Here is a 16,320-nt window from a genome sequence, read left to right as displayed (position 1 = left end):
CGATGCACGCGAACCGATTCTTTTTGGGGTTAGATCTTCACGGTCACCTGGATGCACTGAAAAAAACTGTCCCATTCGAAGCACTCGATTCCGCCCTGGTGAGATGATAACTGATTACCTGTCATTTCCCAACTGGCTTACCGGAATGTTTGTTGGGAAATAATAAATGATGATGTGAGCTTCACAGACAAATGTACATGGAAAATTACTCTCATACAAAAATTGAACAAAATGGCAATTTAAAGATACTTTTTTTTCGTATATTTGTCTGTGAAGCTCGTTGTGTTAATTTGATTTGGTGTAGATGTCACCGACAGTGACAAATTTGAAGAGGAAATTGATAAGCCTTTAGTTAGCAGTGTAGAACCGATCGGCGTGTTAGAAGAGGTGAGATAAGCACACACACATGCAAAAAGACAAGATAAGAAACACTCCAGATAAGGCGATAGCGATGAAAGGAAAAGGAAGCACTTAGTTAGTGTAAGGAAATAATCGTGCTCAGGAAATAGAAATAAATTCACGTTATCAGTTTAGATAGAAAAATGACAAAAAAAAAAACTGAGAAAAATAAACACAAAAGGTTAAAGTAAAAAAAAACAACACTTACACTCTTCACGCAACGATGCCACGGTGACCTGTGCTATCTCGAGTTGGTCTGAAATCCGGGCAGCGGCCAGCAGTCCATTTTTGGCGTCCGCAAGCTGCTGCTGTAGCTGTCGGATATCCCCTTTGAGGGCCATTTCCCGAGCCTGGGCCTGTTCCAGGTCCCGCCGAATGGCCAGTGTTGCCAGCTCGATGTCGCGTTCTTTGTCTGAAAAAAATATAAGAATCATATTATGATCCTCCTCATTTAGCGTGTAACTGTCAAAGAACACTGAAACAAATCAACACCCACAGTTCAATAACTTACTGTTTTGAAACTGCTCGAGCGCCACCTGCAGGTTCGTCAGCGAGGCCAGGTTCTTGTAGTCGCGGTCATCGGCCGCGCTCAGTTTGGCCGCCAACTCGTCCCGCTGTTGCTGCAACAGGTGATACTGGGCCTGCAGCGTTTCGGCGTGCTGATTCGCGCGAATGCTGACGACGACAGTGGGCAAGAACGAAGAAAAATGAGTCAGCATTGCAGCGGTGAGCTACCGGCGCGGGTTCGGTTTTTGTGGGATAATAATAATTATAAGCGACTCTCGAGTCTCGACTCAATTAGCCGGAATGGTTATGGGATTTTTTTTTTCGTGTGCCTAAAGAAAAAGCACAGCCAAACAATGGACACCCTTAGTCAGAGTTGTGAAGCGTACGTACGTACGCGTTCACGTATGCAAAATTGCAATTATTATACGGCGTGGTGACCTTTCCGAAAGTGGGCTCAAGGGTAATGACAAGATTGCCCGCACGGTATACCGGATTTGCAGACAAAAGTGGGAAGAAAGTCGTCGTCTTTGAATCTTGAACAAATTTGTCCCAAAATAGATTGATTTCGATTAAGAGTGTACTTTTTACTGTAAAAAGATGACAATTGACCAGGCCCCTGTGATGACGGCCATTTTCTTGAAACCAAAACTTCTGACGCTGAAGAGAAGATAAAGAAGAAAAAAAAACGCATCTGTCAAATTCCTCAAATTGTATCAACAAACCGAACCGCGTGTTTCGATCCACTCTGATTTTTGTTCAAATGACAACATAACAAGAATTTCGGCTAAAAAGAGGACAATTTCAAGTACGGGTTCCCTCAAAGCCAATCCGTCAGCGAATCTGGATCGAAACAACCGTCATCAGCCTCAGCCAGTGGTGCAGGTCGAGCAGGTTGAGGTTTTACATTTCGGCTTCAAAAAACCATTCAGAGTGCTCCATCTTGAACGAACCACCGTTTTCCGGACCACGACGGACATTTGGTGGTAGCTGCGACACTTCCGTCACCCAATGATTACGCAAGAACACATTTTTTTTCGCCACGCTGCTGCAAACAATTTTCCATTTTAAATAAAGTTTGACCGTTTTGACGTTGCTAGATGTAAACAGTAGGCCTCACCTACCAATACATCAGCAGGCGATTTCAGATAGGGGCTACTCACAAACACTAATGCGGGGGCTAGTTTTCAGACAGGGGCTACTCACTAATACTATTGCAAGATTATGGTGATGGGCGAGTAGAGTATCCCTTTACTCTGACACCACCCCCTGCAATTGACAAATACTTGTCAACCAACACGAATTTTTCAGCTCATGTCAATAGAGTTATCTACGTGCGTATGTATTGCGTGTACGTACACGAAAAAAAGTGAGGTTAAATTTTGTCCGGCCAGCAAAACCAAATGGTGCGCTAGTGTGCGTGCGCGAAACGTCATAAAGCTCTATTCACCATACACAAAATAAACAATCTAAAAAGTGAGGTTAGCAACCCCAATCAAACTCACCTTGCTGACTTTTGCGCATTGCTTGACTTCTTGACGTCTTCCTCCAGCGTTTGCAGCTTTCCTCTCGCTTCATCGTACCGCTGCTGCAGCTCGACCGTCTCCAGCGTATGCGCTTCCTCGATCTCCAGCAGATGCTGTCTCAACCGCTCCAGGTCCTTTGCCAGTCCGTTCTTCTGCTCGATCACCTCTTGCTTCTCCTGCTGTAGCACCTTCTGGTTGTTCTGCTCGATGAGCAGATTGTTCGTCAAGATGTCCGACTTTTCCCGCAGGAACTGAATCTGGTCGGCCATTTTGTCAAAGTCTGCGAGCTTTGAAGTTTGCGCTTCCAGCTGCGCAAGCCTCTCCCGCAAGCTGGAACATTCGTCACTGTCCGCCTTTGCCTCGTTTTTGGCCGCTAGTTCGGTTTGAAGCAGCTGACTTAGCCTTTGTATTTCCGCGTGATACTGAACGTTCTCGTTGTGCTTGACCGTCACCAGCTGCACGAGGTTGTCCTTTTGCTGCGTGATGCCTTCGACAGCCTGTGTAAGTTCCGCCACCTTGGTGGCGTTCGACTTTGAAGCTTCTTCGAATTCTGCCCTTACTTGATCCAGTTCCTCGACCGCCTTAGCCAATTTCTCCTCAACCTCGTCTTTCTCCACTGCCAACGCCGTAGCTTTGCTCGCTTCTGCCTCTAAACGCTCTTCTAGCACCTTGGCAGCACCATCGCTTGTCGTTTCGTTTGCAGTCTCCGATACTCGCAGCAAATCTGCCTGCAGTTGCTTGATCGCACTTTCCTTCGCTTCCAGCTCAGATAGCTTTGCTTCCGAGTTTCGCGTGTTCTCAATGGAAGTTTGCTGAAGTTGCTGCAGTTTCAGTACCAGACTAGCGTGATCCTCGTTGATGGTGCTCAATTGAGCGCGGAGATCCTCCACCTGCAGCTTGTGTTGCTCCAACTCATCAAGTTCCTCCGAAGTGGATTCTTTCGCCTTTGCTTCGTTCACCTCAAACAAAAGGTGTGCTTTCTCAGCTTCCAGCGCTTCCACCGTCATCCGCAAATCGTACACTATCCTCGTCTTCTCTTCGAGTGTCTTCTGGTAGTTTTCAACCTTGGCGTCCAGTTCTTCCCGCTCCTCTAAAACCTCCTCCAGTTTCTTGTTCACCTCCTGGTACTCGTCTTCAAGACTCTTGTTAAGCATGGTGCTTTCCTCCAGCTGTCTCTCCAAAATCACAATGCTATCCTCAGCATTTTCATTGATTGTCTCCAGCTTCTTGCACTTCAAGTTATCAATCTCCGCAATCAGCAAGTCATTATTCTTCATCAAGTTTCCGCACTCCTTCTCGTACTGCATCAAGTCAGCCTCGAGCGTATCCTTGCTGTGCTGAATCCTCGAGTTTTCAGCTTTCACGAAGTTGAGCTTCTCTTGCCACTCCTTCTCCTTGGCGTCCAGTTGTACCGAGTTGTCGATGATCACACTGCGCAGTTCGTTCTGCAGCTCGCTCACCTCTTGCTGAAGCTGAGCCACCTGCGTTTCATCCGGCTTGCGCTCCTCAAGCTTCTTTTGTAGCACCAGATTGTCCTCCTGCAGTCGATCGCAGTCTGTTTTCCACCGCTCAACCTCCGCAGCTAGCGCTTCGTAGTTCTTCCGCAGCTCTTCAAGTTCCGTTTGATCGAGTGCCACAAAGGCATCCTCTTCGGATTTGCGCTTGAGTTCTTCTAGCTCTCGCTTTAGTTGCTCGCATTCGTCTTCCGCTTTGGCGAGTTGCTCACTCTGTGTTGTCATTTGTTCAAGTTTCTTACCCAGCTGTTCATTTTCGTCCTTCAATATTGCTAGTTGCTCGTCCAACTTGGCATTTTCTCTCGCTAGTGTGTTGGACTTGTGATCAACTGCCTCCGACGAGTTTTGCGATTCCTCAAGAGTTTTCTTTAGTTCCGTAATTTCACCCTCCAACCCAGCTACCGCATCAATGTTCTCCACAACGATCCTCTCTAGCTCGGCCTTCAGCTGGACACTTTCCTGACATGAGTTTACGTAGCTCTGTTCGAGCTTCCCGTAACTTACCTTCAGCTCGTCCAACTCTTTGGTGACGCTCGCTTCACCCTGCTTGATTCGAAGCTCTTCCTCGAGTTGTGAGCACCGGTCCTGCAGGTTCTTCTTTGCCGTCAGCAAATTTTCCACCACCAGCTCGTGCTGCCTATCGAGTTCCTCGATGTTCTCGTTGAGCTCGCGATTCTCGCCGCTCATCTGCGTGAGATTCTCGTTGAGCAGTGCATTCTCGAGCATTTGCTTCTTCAGTTGTTGGCTCTTGTCCGTCAGCTGACGGTGGAGCCGCTCGATGATCTCGCCCTCGGTTGCTGGCGGTTCCAGCGGAATGGTGGTCAGGTCGGCTCCCGAACGAGGTGAGTCATTTTCGGGATCGTCGTCTTTTTTGGAGGATGACGATGTGGACGAAACGTTTTGTTCCGGGTCCCAGAACCAGCTGTCCTCGAGGGCGGACGCTGCGGGGACTGGCGGATGTTGCGTGGATGTTGACGGACCGGCATTTTGATCGGTCTGGAAAGGAGATTGAGAAAGAAGAAGGGGAGTGTAAGTTGGAGGATTCTCATGTTATGTGAATAATATGAACAAAAGAGTTCAACGCAAGTAAAGGTAAGAACCTGGCCAGGAATCATTCTATGTCAAGTTACGTTCTAAGATTATGACGAAACAACAATGTATGCAAACTGCATTTTGTATTTTGTATCAGTTTATGAAAAAAGTAAACCTCGGCAGTAATACTTCTTCACATTAATCGGTCATAATGCATTGGAATTTTGTAATATAGAGCATTTAAAGGCATGTTGGCTCTGGCAACACTGCTGTTAAATGGGCTGTTAAAATCAAAAGGCCCATCAAAGCCCATCAGGAAGCAATTTGATAAGTCGATTCCTGGAACGCTCATAGGAAATCCCTGCGCCATGATTCAGCACGTTCCGCGAAGACCTTGACCGGCGTCACCTGTACTAGTGCGCAACCTGCAAGCGGATTACCATAGAGGGAAACTATAAATCATCCGCGGGAGGTTCCCGTGGTTGAAAGTGAAATCACGAAAGAACCTCAACCTGATGGCGCGCGCGATCATTATTCATTAAGGTTCTGCATCTAATGCTCCCGATGCTCGCGTACGGAATCAATTGCAGCTGATTATATAATCACAGCTGACGATTTCTGGTGGGACGCGATTAGAAGCAGAAGGGAGGTCAGCGGAATGAGTAATTACTATTCAACGCGCATATTTATGCATTCGCGCGCTAAGCAACTTCTCACGCTTAGTTAGCGCTGTCTACAGAGCGGTACAATAGTTGCGGCGGGTCTCCCCTTGGAACGTGTGTACGTGCCAACGCCGCGACTACGACAAAAACAACAACATCAAGCATATATCAGCTCGCCAAGTGGCGTCCCCCGTCCTGTAATGAGTCTCTTTTTATTATTAATCTACATCTCCAAGCCAGCGAACCGCTTAGGCCAATGATGGAGTAATCGCGTGATTACCACCGCCGCGCGCCAGAGGTTTTGCATATGGATGACATTTCTGGCGAATCGAACAGGTGACTTAATCGCCACCTCCGAGCAGCACAGTGATTCCCTTCGCCGCGATCGAAGCACGCCACTTGTGATGAAGGTCACACGTGGTGCACTGTTCCCGCTTGATCGAGCCTGCTACGATTAGTCATCTTTGATCGGATCGGACGGGCAATCTGTCAGAAGATTAGTGGAGTTTTTTTTTTCATCGGCTTCACAATAGACCCTTTGCAAAATAATCGACTTTGACAGTGTGTGGCAGGGTTGCCAGATCGTTTTTTTTTTTCATTTAATTATCTACATGCATTCCTTCTATCTAAAACTCTAAATGTTACTGCTTGTTGCATAGAATTTTTACATGAAAATCAGAGTAAAACAGCGTGACAGCTTCCACATTGCGATTTGCAGCCTACTTTTCGCCAACAAGTTCCGTACGACGATCACAATTGTCAACTCTCATGTCCGCGGAGAGCTTCGCTCCGGCGAACTTCACCGCGGTTATGCAATCGTAAATTAAATGGCTGCCTTTGATGACAACCGTGAGCGCGCGCGTCGCCGCCGACGACGCGGTACGCTGACTGTCATGTGACAGAATTCTGAGCCGTTCTGGTCGCGTGTGTCCGTCAATCCGCCGCCAGAAGGTCGGCTTGGCCACGTTGTGATTTATGAAATCTCCTACTCAATGGGGCAACGGTTGGCAGGTTGCGATGATTACATGCGGACGCCATTTTTGTTATTGTATTTATTCAATTTGAAAATGAGCTGTCATTAATCATACACACAAAACGCGATGCGCTTTTCTCATTGCATGTATGCACCGGGGCCAAGGGGGTGCATCGCACGCGACGTAGCCTACTAAGGGACGCGGCCTTAACGACGACGACGACATGCATTTTAGTGCGTCCAGCAAGCTTAGGAAACTTCTCGTTTGTCATCCAAGATGGCGCTGGTTTCGTTGAAGGATGATACCTCATTATTGCAAGTGGTTTCTGTTCAGAGTGTAAGTGGTAGTTACTATCACACTGAGTGCACGTCAAAATCTTTCGAAACAGATTTATTAGCAATTTGCACAAGATACCTTGAAGAGGGCGTGTCACGCCGGAAAGAGCTCTCTTTCCGGCCTTCTGATGAAGTAACAGAGAAAATACATATTTTCGTCCGACTGATTCACCACCCATGTCCATGCCGCTCGGTTTCTGTTATCTGCCAACATTGCAAATATTTGTAACGTGAATGGCTTTCTGGTGTTTGTCAAGTGCGATAAAAAATAAGCTGTAACCGAGAATAGAGACCCGATACGTGCACAAGATGGCATATTTGTGGCGTGATTCAACCACCTCGCGGTTTCGAAAGACTTGTCCAGGGCGGTGCGTGAACGAATTTGTCGAAAATTCAAAAACTGTCAAATCGTCTTCCAAAATGTTGGGTTAACGGCTCGTGAGAAAAAAAGCAAGGCGCCATCTTGGTTCAACCCAAAACAAACAAAACTCGCTTCGCGCAACGCTAGTGAGGATAAAGGTGGAGAAGTGTCAAAAGCATAAAAAGCGTAAAAAAAGGGTTCGAAAGTGCGTTCTATTTGCATTTCAGATTATCGGGGTCAGCGCTTTGAGTTTGTGTGTTGTGGTGGCGATAACGGCGCCCACTGCACGTATCACCAGTGTTGCCATCAATTCAGAATTCTACTTTACTGGAGAATCGATTACGGCGTCGTGATTCATAAAATACGACTTCCTCCAGAGTTAGAATCGGTTCTCACACACATCACCGGCAAACTCAATAAATAACTAGCCGTTGATGGGTGTGTACCGAACCGGACTGCACAGCTGCAATCGCTTTTACTCAGGTCGCGAACGCATCAGCGCAGTGCGATTGAGATCTCAATCCAATTAGACTGTCAAATGGCTCCTTCATTTGAATCTCTCAGTCATCGCGGCGGCAGACGGCAGCAAATCCAAGCAATCTTCGCCTCGGACTCCACAGAGTTGGCCTACTTTTTAGTCTGCCGCAAGCCGTGTGAATTTGCATAGCTGACTCCTTGTCGCGCCTACTTTGACGACGGCGACAAAGTGCAAATTTATGTTAAAGGCACTCGCAGATGATCAACGACGGACGGACGGATACTCCGAAATTGGACTTCTCTTCTGAGCACGGGGTCAGATGGTTCTGCGTGTTTGTCGTTAGTGTGTACATGTTAATTAGAATGCATCACGAGTTTGGGTACGGTTATATAAATTTTCATAAACCGGCATACCTTGCATCTTTTGGACCCAAGAGGCGAAACTTCCGTACCGATACAGACATCCATAATTCATAAAGATCTTCTCTTCTTCAATAATGCAATGTACAGCGCTTCCTTAACCCAAGAACCACAAATGAAAGACCCCAGGAGTAAAAAATCGTGCTTCTCTGCTAGGAAGTCACGCTGCAGTGCTGCCAACTTTGTTCGGAATGTGTAAATTGAACTGGATCAGCTAGCAAACGCGACCGGGACGATGACCGATGACGATCCGGTCATGTCCACGGCGGAGTTTTGTTGACTTAGGCTATTCTCACATTTCTCTCTAGGTTGCAACGTGCTATCTCTTGCTAGGGTGGAATTAATGCACTGAGAAAAATCAGTTCCCAAAATCGTGAAACAGCGTTCATGAAATTCGAAATGCCACTCAAAAGATTTCGTCAGGATGGGTCGTCATTTTTACCCTATTTATAGACAGCTCATTTAGTGAGTTTAGTAATGGAGATCTACACGCTGAAACAAAATTACACGTTTCAGAGTATTTTTTCTTCAAATTTCATCAAAAGTTGGCTTTTTACAAAGTTTTAGGTAAATTTTACTAAGATTGTCTTTCATATGTTTATAGGACCTTTAAAAAAAAAAACTCTAGAAATGTACAATTACTAAACACTAAAAAAGTAAAGGTCTTTGAACGAAAACAAACTAGCCATTCTTTGAAAAAAAGTGCGAACATGACCCTCGCGTCTTCGTTGCCAGCAGGTACATCGCACCTCCAGGGTCTCCTTCGAGGCACCATTGAACGCGCGGGAGTCGACTGATTATCGCCTGATTTGTGCTTTAGTGGCCACGGTAATTTGCTACCGCGGAGCTCACGACTCAAGCAAGCAGAATGTGGTTGTTTTGCTTTTATTTTTACGACTGACACATGTTAATATGACAGTTTCCAGTCCCGATCACGATCCATTCGAGTGACTTTGAGCCCACAAACGTCCAAAATCGGCCATAATTGAACCACTTTGTTGCAGGGTTTGGGGACCAACCATAAGCTACGTAGAATTTAGTGTTTTTTTTCTAAATATAACCACTGCAAATGTAGCAAAATCCATCTACGTGGTTTAGGGATGACCCCATTCAATTCTTGGAAGTGTTGCCAGCGTGCACGCCGATTGAAACCGATTGACAAATCCATTTCGCAAGATCATTTCCACCGGTCGTGCACAGTAATCAAAGTGAGCAAACCTCAAAAAGTGCAAAAATGACACAAAGCTGTGCAAAAGAGTCAAACACAATGCTACTGAAAAAGTAGCGAGAGAGAGAGAAAAAAAACAGACAAACTTGCTGCTCATAACCGCACATTAAAACATGAACAAGCAGAAATGACAGACAAATTAAATTAGCATGCACTTTTGCTTCCCTGCCTCCGGTGCTTGTTTCCTTCCTCCGTAGAGTGCGCCTCCTAGAGCCCTGGCTGTCAGATTGCGCCGACGCGACTTAGTGAGTTGTTGTTGTTGTTCTCTGGGCAATTATATAAGATTACATTACAGTAAAATAGCTGTTTTGAACAGCCCGGGAGCATGTTGACAGCTCCCATACAAACTGAGCGTACCTCTTTTTGTGGGCCCAGTGGGCCTAAGATGGCGACCTTCGATATTATCTAGCCAAACTTTTGAAAATGGCGAATTGTTTAAATAAATATAGTTTTTTCCTTGTATCAGTTTAAAACGACAAAATAAGTAGTCTGGAATCATTTTCTTAAAAAACTTGTTTAGAGATACGCCACGTTCAAATATTAGTCTAGAACAGTTGAAGTGAGCGTGCCGCGAATGCCGTCACGAAAAAAAAGTTTCCCATGCAAATTTTGAGTTGCGTATTTAATGGTCGGACTCCGACGAGGCCCACTGGCCATCTGTTGGTAAATACGCGCAACTCACGAAATCTGTCATGTTAGGGTCCGGCTGGTTTTGAAGCGTTTTTATCCCCCTGCTGTTCGCACACTCAATAGAAAGAATAAAACATGCGAAATTGTGCAAAAACGGTACCGATTAGGATGATTTGGGGGCTTTCAATCGATTGTTGGGTTGTTTTTGCTATGAGTGTAACTGTCAGTTGTACACTTTTAGCCGAACTCAATCACAAATGGTTAAACTCTGCAATCGCGTCATTGTTTGTTTGTCACATGACTAAAGCCCATTATTTGCTGCAATTTCCTCCAAATTGTGGTGCAGCCCAGCAGCAGTTCAGGGGTTGACCGCGAGAGTGAGTTGGCGCGCGCATTCATCAAATTAACAAATTGAAGTCTGCACATGGTAGCATGCCATGATGGCGACTGACTCGTACAGGTTATGCATTGTTTCGCTCGTCAAGGTTTGCCATGCAGCTTGAACATTTGTTGTTGTTTACTGAATGGATATGCATTTTTGTTTTCCAACAAAATCATAATCATAAATAGCTCCGAAGCTTGTTGGAGTGGAGAGAAACGGAAAAAAATGTGTCGTATGTGTACAAAAAACCTCATGTTTGCATGGCGGCATGTTTGAGGTCGTAAAAAGGTACAGCACAAATTGTGCATTCTTCTCGTTTTATAAGGGAACTATTGTGGCAGACTTAATGCTTTCGGCTGATAAGCTTTTTTCTTCGTCATAATGGCGACGCGGCAAGGTTGCCAGCCAAGGTGACAAACGTCAAACGGCCTACTTTAATCGATCCTTCAAAACTTTTTTTCATGCCTTGTTTGCGATGTAAAAACCATTTCCAACCCAGAGCCTACTAACTATGAAACCCGGGGGTAAATTGCTGTCATCATTATCATCATCAATTTTACGTATGGACGCACGCTGCCGGTTGCTCAATAAAATGCTTCATTCTGAAACATTGCGTATAAAAAAGTGCTGAGATACACAAAAGGCAATTTATGTGCCCTTCTTCATTCTCCTACTCCTCCTCCGCAATCGTGTCGTGCAATCGTCGTTACGGGCGCTAGTTCCGTGAGGACCCTAACAACCCTAACCTTGTGTGACAGGTCGACATCGAAAAATGACGACGGGGAATGAATGACACAAATCATAAATGACCACTCGGACATTATCGGTAATTGGTTTTCTACCCAACTGCAAACGTGTGCTCCACGTTAGCCTCCGGATTGCACAAGAAGGCGCACTGGAATGATTCCTGTCAATTTCTATATTAAATACTTGGTAGAACGTCTCAGCATATAGAAATCTTGTGACAAGTCTGCTGTAAAAAGATAGGACGTGTCACAAAACAGCACACAAGCGACGAAATGTCAAATCCACATTCACACACGGTAAAAAAGTCATGGTAATATTACATGTTGGAATTAGTACATTTTTATGTCAGAAAGATGTGTAATTTAACAAAAAAAAATGTTTAAATTTACCTCTTTTCCGGTGTAATGCAACTTTTTCAGTCTAAATTGAGGCAATATTACATCATAAAAAGATAATATTAACCAAATTTAACCCCTTTCAAAATTTCACACTTTATTACTGTGTAAACGCTTGCAGTAAGTTAGCCAGATTCGATATAAAATCGGACTGAAATTAAGCTTAAATGGTCGATTTTTGTATTTGTTTACATTAATCTTGAATTTGTATGACTCTAATTCCTCAATATTTAGTTTTTCCGCAATATTTTGCAATCAAAACAATAAAATTGGCCAGAATGCGTTGTTTTGCCTTCAGTACAAAGTAACATGAGCGCTAATTGGAAGTAACACTTTTAATTTTTTCAAGTTAAATGTCATTTAAGTAACATTGTTTTATTATACGGTTTAGGTAAATTTAATCGATTTTCCTTATCAAAAGAGTTTAGTAAAATTTCTTTGTCTCGTTACGATTTTTAAACTGATAACCCTATATTTTTTTGTTGCGCTAGCTTGCCACTTATCCACATAAATTTGTTTAGACATGAGTCAAGATAGTACAACCATTAGAAGGAAATGTTTTCCCTATTTAAAAAAAAATAACAACTTTAGATAATAAACCTGTTTCAGTAATTAAAACAAGTTGAGCTTAAAAACTAACAATACATTTTTTTTAAAATAAAAGGAATGTCAATATTCTTAGAACACGTTTCTTGTTTGTCAATCTAAATTTTTTTTAAGAATGACAATTTTCCTATGGTTTCACACCAAATTTTACAGATTTACTTAAAAATCGTCTTATATTTTCCCAAATTATGTTTCGCTCGCAGAATAAATAAACAAAATGGTCTAGAATAAAATCGATCTGAAATTTTATGCATATATCGCCTAATTTGTCACAGTTACAACAATTTTAACTTAGCACAATGATTTTCCAGCAAAGGAACTAATTCTCCAATTTTCCACACTTTTCACGCAACAACGATCTTAACCTTCCACGTGGCAACGCCACGCGATCACCAAAGTCGTTATCGTGATGCACCTCGTATAGTAGGCTTTGCGCGTGAACTTCGATCTACGCGATCGTGCGGCTTTCCAGAGCCTACTACACAAAACAGCAGCTTGAAAAGCTCGCATGAAAAATGGTTGAAAAATCTAATTACCTGGTTTGCTGCCGAGTCGAGACCTGCAAGTCGACTTACGCCGACGACCGTGCACTTGAAAACCGCGTATACCGACTGAGCGACGCGTTGTCGCCTTGGCTCAGCACTTTTTTTCCCCCTTCCCAGTACTTCACTTCTTCAGTGTTCAAGACCACACTTCTTCATGGCGGTTCACGTTACACCGCACGTTGTCGGATCTTTATCGGCGGTTCTCCGGAAGATACCGGCGCGGTGACGGCGGCGTTCAACAGAGTTGTTCATCTTATCTTTATTGGTGTGTTTGTTGCTGACGATGATGTCTGGTCTTTGGACGCCCCCCGAAAAAAAAGAGACGTTTTAACCCCGCGTCGTTGCAACGCTTCCAACGTAGTCACACTTGGCCGCGACCGCGATGACCTAATGGAGTTCTACGGAACCTCAATTACCATAAATCATTCGGCACACTTGAACTCTGGATGCACACCAACGCGAGGAAGTCAACGTCAGTAAAGTCACGAAGCTACCCAGAACTCTTCTCATCTAAATGCAGCAGCAGCAGACACAACCGTCGTCCTGCGCGAACACTCGATCACTAATGAGTAGAGTTGTGCTGACACTGCTACTAAGGCTACCAGCACCGTACGATCCACGATCCAAGCAGGCGCGCGCAGGTGACAGCGCGGTCTGCGGTGGCGGCGGCAATGCGACTGGAGTGGAGGAAGTTGCGCTCTGCCAAGTGACAAACTTCGATACTAAGCCACAGTATCGGTCCGTCTCGCTCTGACCCGTTCCGTTCAACGTTGTTCCCCGGGTCACGCATGTGTATTGGAGATCGTTCGCTCTCCCTCTCGGTTCTGTTTGTGTATATGATTATCGCGCTCGAGAGCACCGAGCACCGAAGTTCTATTTGCCGGTCTTCGGATACGAACAGCGCGCGGCCACTTGGCACGAGGTTCCCTCCGGGAAAAAAGCCCCGGGCCTCGGCCACCCGAACCGTTCAACTCTGATAAAACATGTTCACGGTAGTGTGCACGCCACACTCACACTCGGCCGTACAAATTGTTCTAACAATAATGGAATGACCGCCGACTAATAGAACACGAAACGACCGAAGTGCAGTTTATAAACTTCGGAGACCGACTGTTGGTCGGAAAGCCTAACTTTAGCGACACCCATATCAGGGGTTTATCGTAGTGTGTTCTGCATGTATATCGTGGTGGGTAATGTGTGTCATCGTAGCAGGCCGTGCACGTTGGGATGTGCAAATGTCGGAAGTCTGGACAAGTCCGACGTGCAACAAAGTATAGGTGATTTTAAAATATCCATTGTTCTCAATGGAGATGTTTGGTATTTAGAATGAAAAACGTTGTTCGTACCAGTGTTTCATTGCTCACTTGCTTCACAAGCGGAAAACTTTGTTTTATACTGTTTCAAGCCCATCTGTGAAAAATTGAAGCTCAATCTAGGTGGGCTTCGATCTAAAGATTCGCCAAAAAACGATTTTTCAACCAATTTTTTATTATTAAAAAGCACTGGAAACAAGAACTCTTAAAATAAAAGAAAATTTTAGGGTTGGAAGTGCGACATGTTTTATGTAACTTTGCCAATGTTTTAAAAAATATCATTTTTTCTGTGGCAACTTTGGCTGTGTTTTTCCCTAATATTTTCCATATTATATTTAAAAATAAGTAAGCAGCAATTTTTGTATTGTTCCAGACTATGCCTCTAAGCATTTAAAAAAAATTAAGTGATAATGGTTTCATTCTAGAATATAAACACGAAAAAACTGATAAGACAAAAGGTAATGATAGGAGGTGGTAGTATTAGCCAAATACTATCAGAAACAAACATAAAATAAACAAGATAAATGCAAATATAAATGCTAATTATGAAACATGAAAAACATAAAACATGAAAAGCAAAGTTTTTCGTCGAACAAAAGTTGCTCAAAATGACTTCCTGAATACGGGAAAAATAAAAAAAATTAGGCAGTAGAGGGTTAACGCATTGATTCTCGCCATTTCATACAACAAAACTTTTCAGGAACAAGTCGTATCGCTTTTCTGAGCGTTTTGGTGTCTTCGGCAAAGTTGTAAGTTATGATTAGAACATTTTCGGAAAAAATAGGTCACGGAAAAAATCCGTTTCTGTATCTAACTTTTTATCACTGAAGGTTGAATTACCATTTTTTTTTAATTTGTTTTAGGGGACTTTAAAAGATATATTTTGAGCAAAAAAGACATTATGGTGCAATATCTGGTTCCGGAGATATGATGTCTAGAGCATCGATTCTCAACTTTGTTCTAGGATGTTTTGAAAATATAGTGTATTTTAAAATTATCGAAAAAAAACGACCGCCGCGGGATTCGAACCAGCGACCTCTGGATTTTGAGTCGAGTGCCGGTCCGTTTGATCCACACGGGCGTCCCGACTGACATGCTATGTTGCCACCTTATCACCCGATTCATTAAATTTTCTAAAACTATTAGAAAAAAATAGCTATCAGAAATTTGGTAGAAAAAAAATTACAATTCTTTTCCTAAAATTTGTGAAATTTCTGACATCCCAATATTGAAGGTGTAATCTTCGTTCCACTCGCGCCATTCGTCATTCCTTCCTCGAAACCCACCAAGACGCGTTTTCTCTCCTTCAAAAAGTCATGAAAGCAAGAACTCTGAGTCCGAGTCTCATAATCTCCATATCGCCGTGTGGCTCAGATGAAGCACGCCACATTACGATATTTTTCGTTGTGTTTATTTTTCTAAATTTTTGTTCAAACAAAACCTTCTCGGCTGCTCGCTTTATTCCCGAAATCCACATTTCTGTCCTTTTCTTCACTCACTTCAAAAGAAGAAGTCAGGGAACTTGACCTACCAAGCCTGGCTCAGTTCTGAAAATGAGATATTTTTTTCTGTTGTGACGCAAAAAGACGTTTATCACACACCTTTTTCTTGCTTTGACGAGAAGGACCAGAATCAAACAAGATGTGATAATAAGAAAAATTGTTTAGCATTAATCGTGATGCAGTTGGCTGCATGTGAGAAGGGTAAAGACTGCTATCTGTTCTAAACAAAAATAAGATAGGTCCAAATTGGGTACCGTAGGTCGAAAATAAAGCACTCTACGCTACGATTTGAATTGAACGCTTATCCACGCATAGTGCACGGACGAGGACGGTCGGTTGTCCGTTTTTGGGAAAGGTAAACACACATTGGATTCGTTGAGGTCGTTTAGTGCTTCGGATAGTATGGACTTTTCTTGCTTGGAGGTAATGCAACGCGACAAGGAATGCGATGCCTTCAGTTTGACATCTCGTCCTAATATGTGATTACTATCAAAACTGGTAGTGCACACTGCAAATCTTATAGGTTCGAAGGACGTGCATGGTCGAAAGAAGTAACTTAAATGTTTTTTTTTTTTTCATTTGTTAGCAAAGTATCAAACCGTGCCATCATAAAAAATCGATGCCCTCACGTCATAGCGGAGCAATTCCCGCAATATACGATCAAAGTGTATGATTGTTTAGAGGTAAGGTGGAATTTAGTCTGTTAAAAAAGGTAACACTAAAGTCGTCTTTATTTTTGCACTAATAAAAATCGCCTTTAAAATTTCA

At 43.7% G+C, this 16,320-nt stretch overlaps 1 protein-coding gene across 3 annotated transcripts in view; it reads right to left on the bottom strand.

The window, feature by feature from the left end:
- Nucleotides 1-16,320, bottom strand: part of LOC120427396 (thyroid receptor-interacting protein 11) — a 55,281-nt gene that overhangs the window by 4,848 nt on the left and 34,113 nt on the right. For 2 of the 3 annotated variants that reach the window (XM_039592247.2, XM_039592248.2), the window contains 3 exons: nucleotides 2,409-4,939; nucleotides 911-1,074; nucleotides 608-811 (listed from right to left, as the gene is read on the bottom strand). In XM_039592247.2, coding sequence (XP_039448181.1) covers nucleotides 608-811; nucleotides 911-1,074; nucleotides 2,409-4,939 — 2,899 coding nt within the window. Of the gene's footprint in view, nucleotides 1-607; nucleotides 812-910; nucleotides 1,075-2,408; nucleotides 4,940-13,153; nucleotides 13,172-16,320 lie in introns of those variants that run through there. The other variant, XM_039592249.2, reaches the window with a different exon arrangement.

This window comes from Culex pipiens, chromosome 1 (genome assembly GCF_016801865.2).
Source record: "Culex pipiens pallens isolate TS chromosome 1, TS_CPP_V2, whole genome shotgun sequence".
NCBI classification, from domain to species: domain Eukaryota; kingdom Metazoa; phylum Arthropoda; class Insecta; order Diptera; family Culicidae; genus Culex; species Culex pipiens.
The sequence above is the reverse complement of the archived record's forward strand: the minus strand, read 5'-3'. Positions and strand labels throughout refer to the sequence as shown.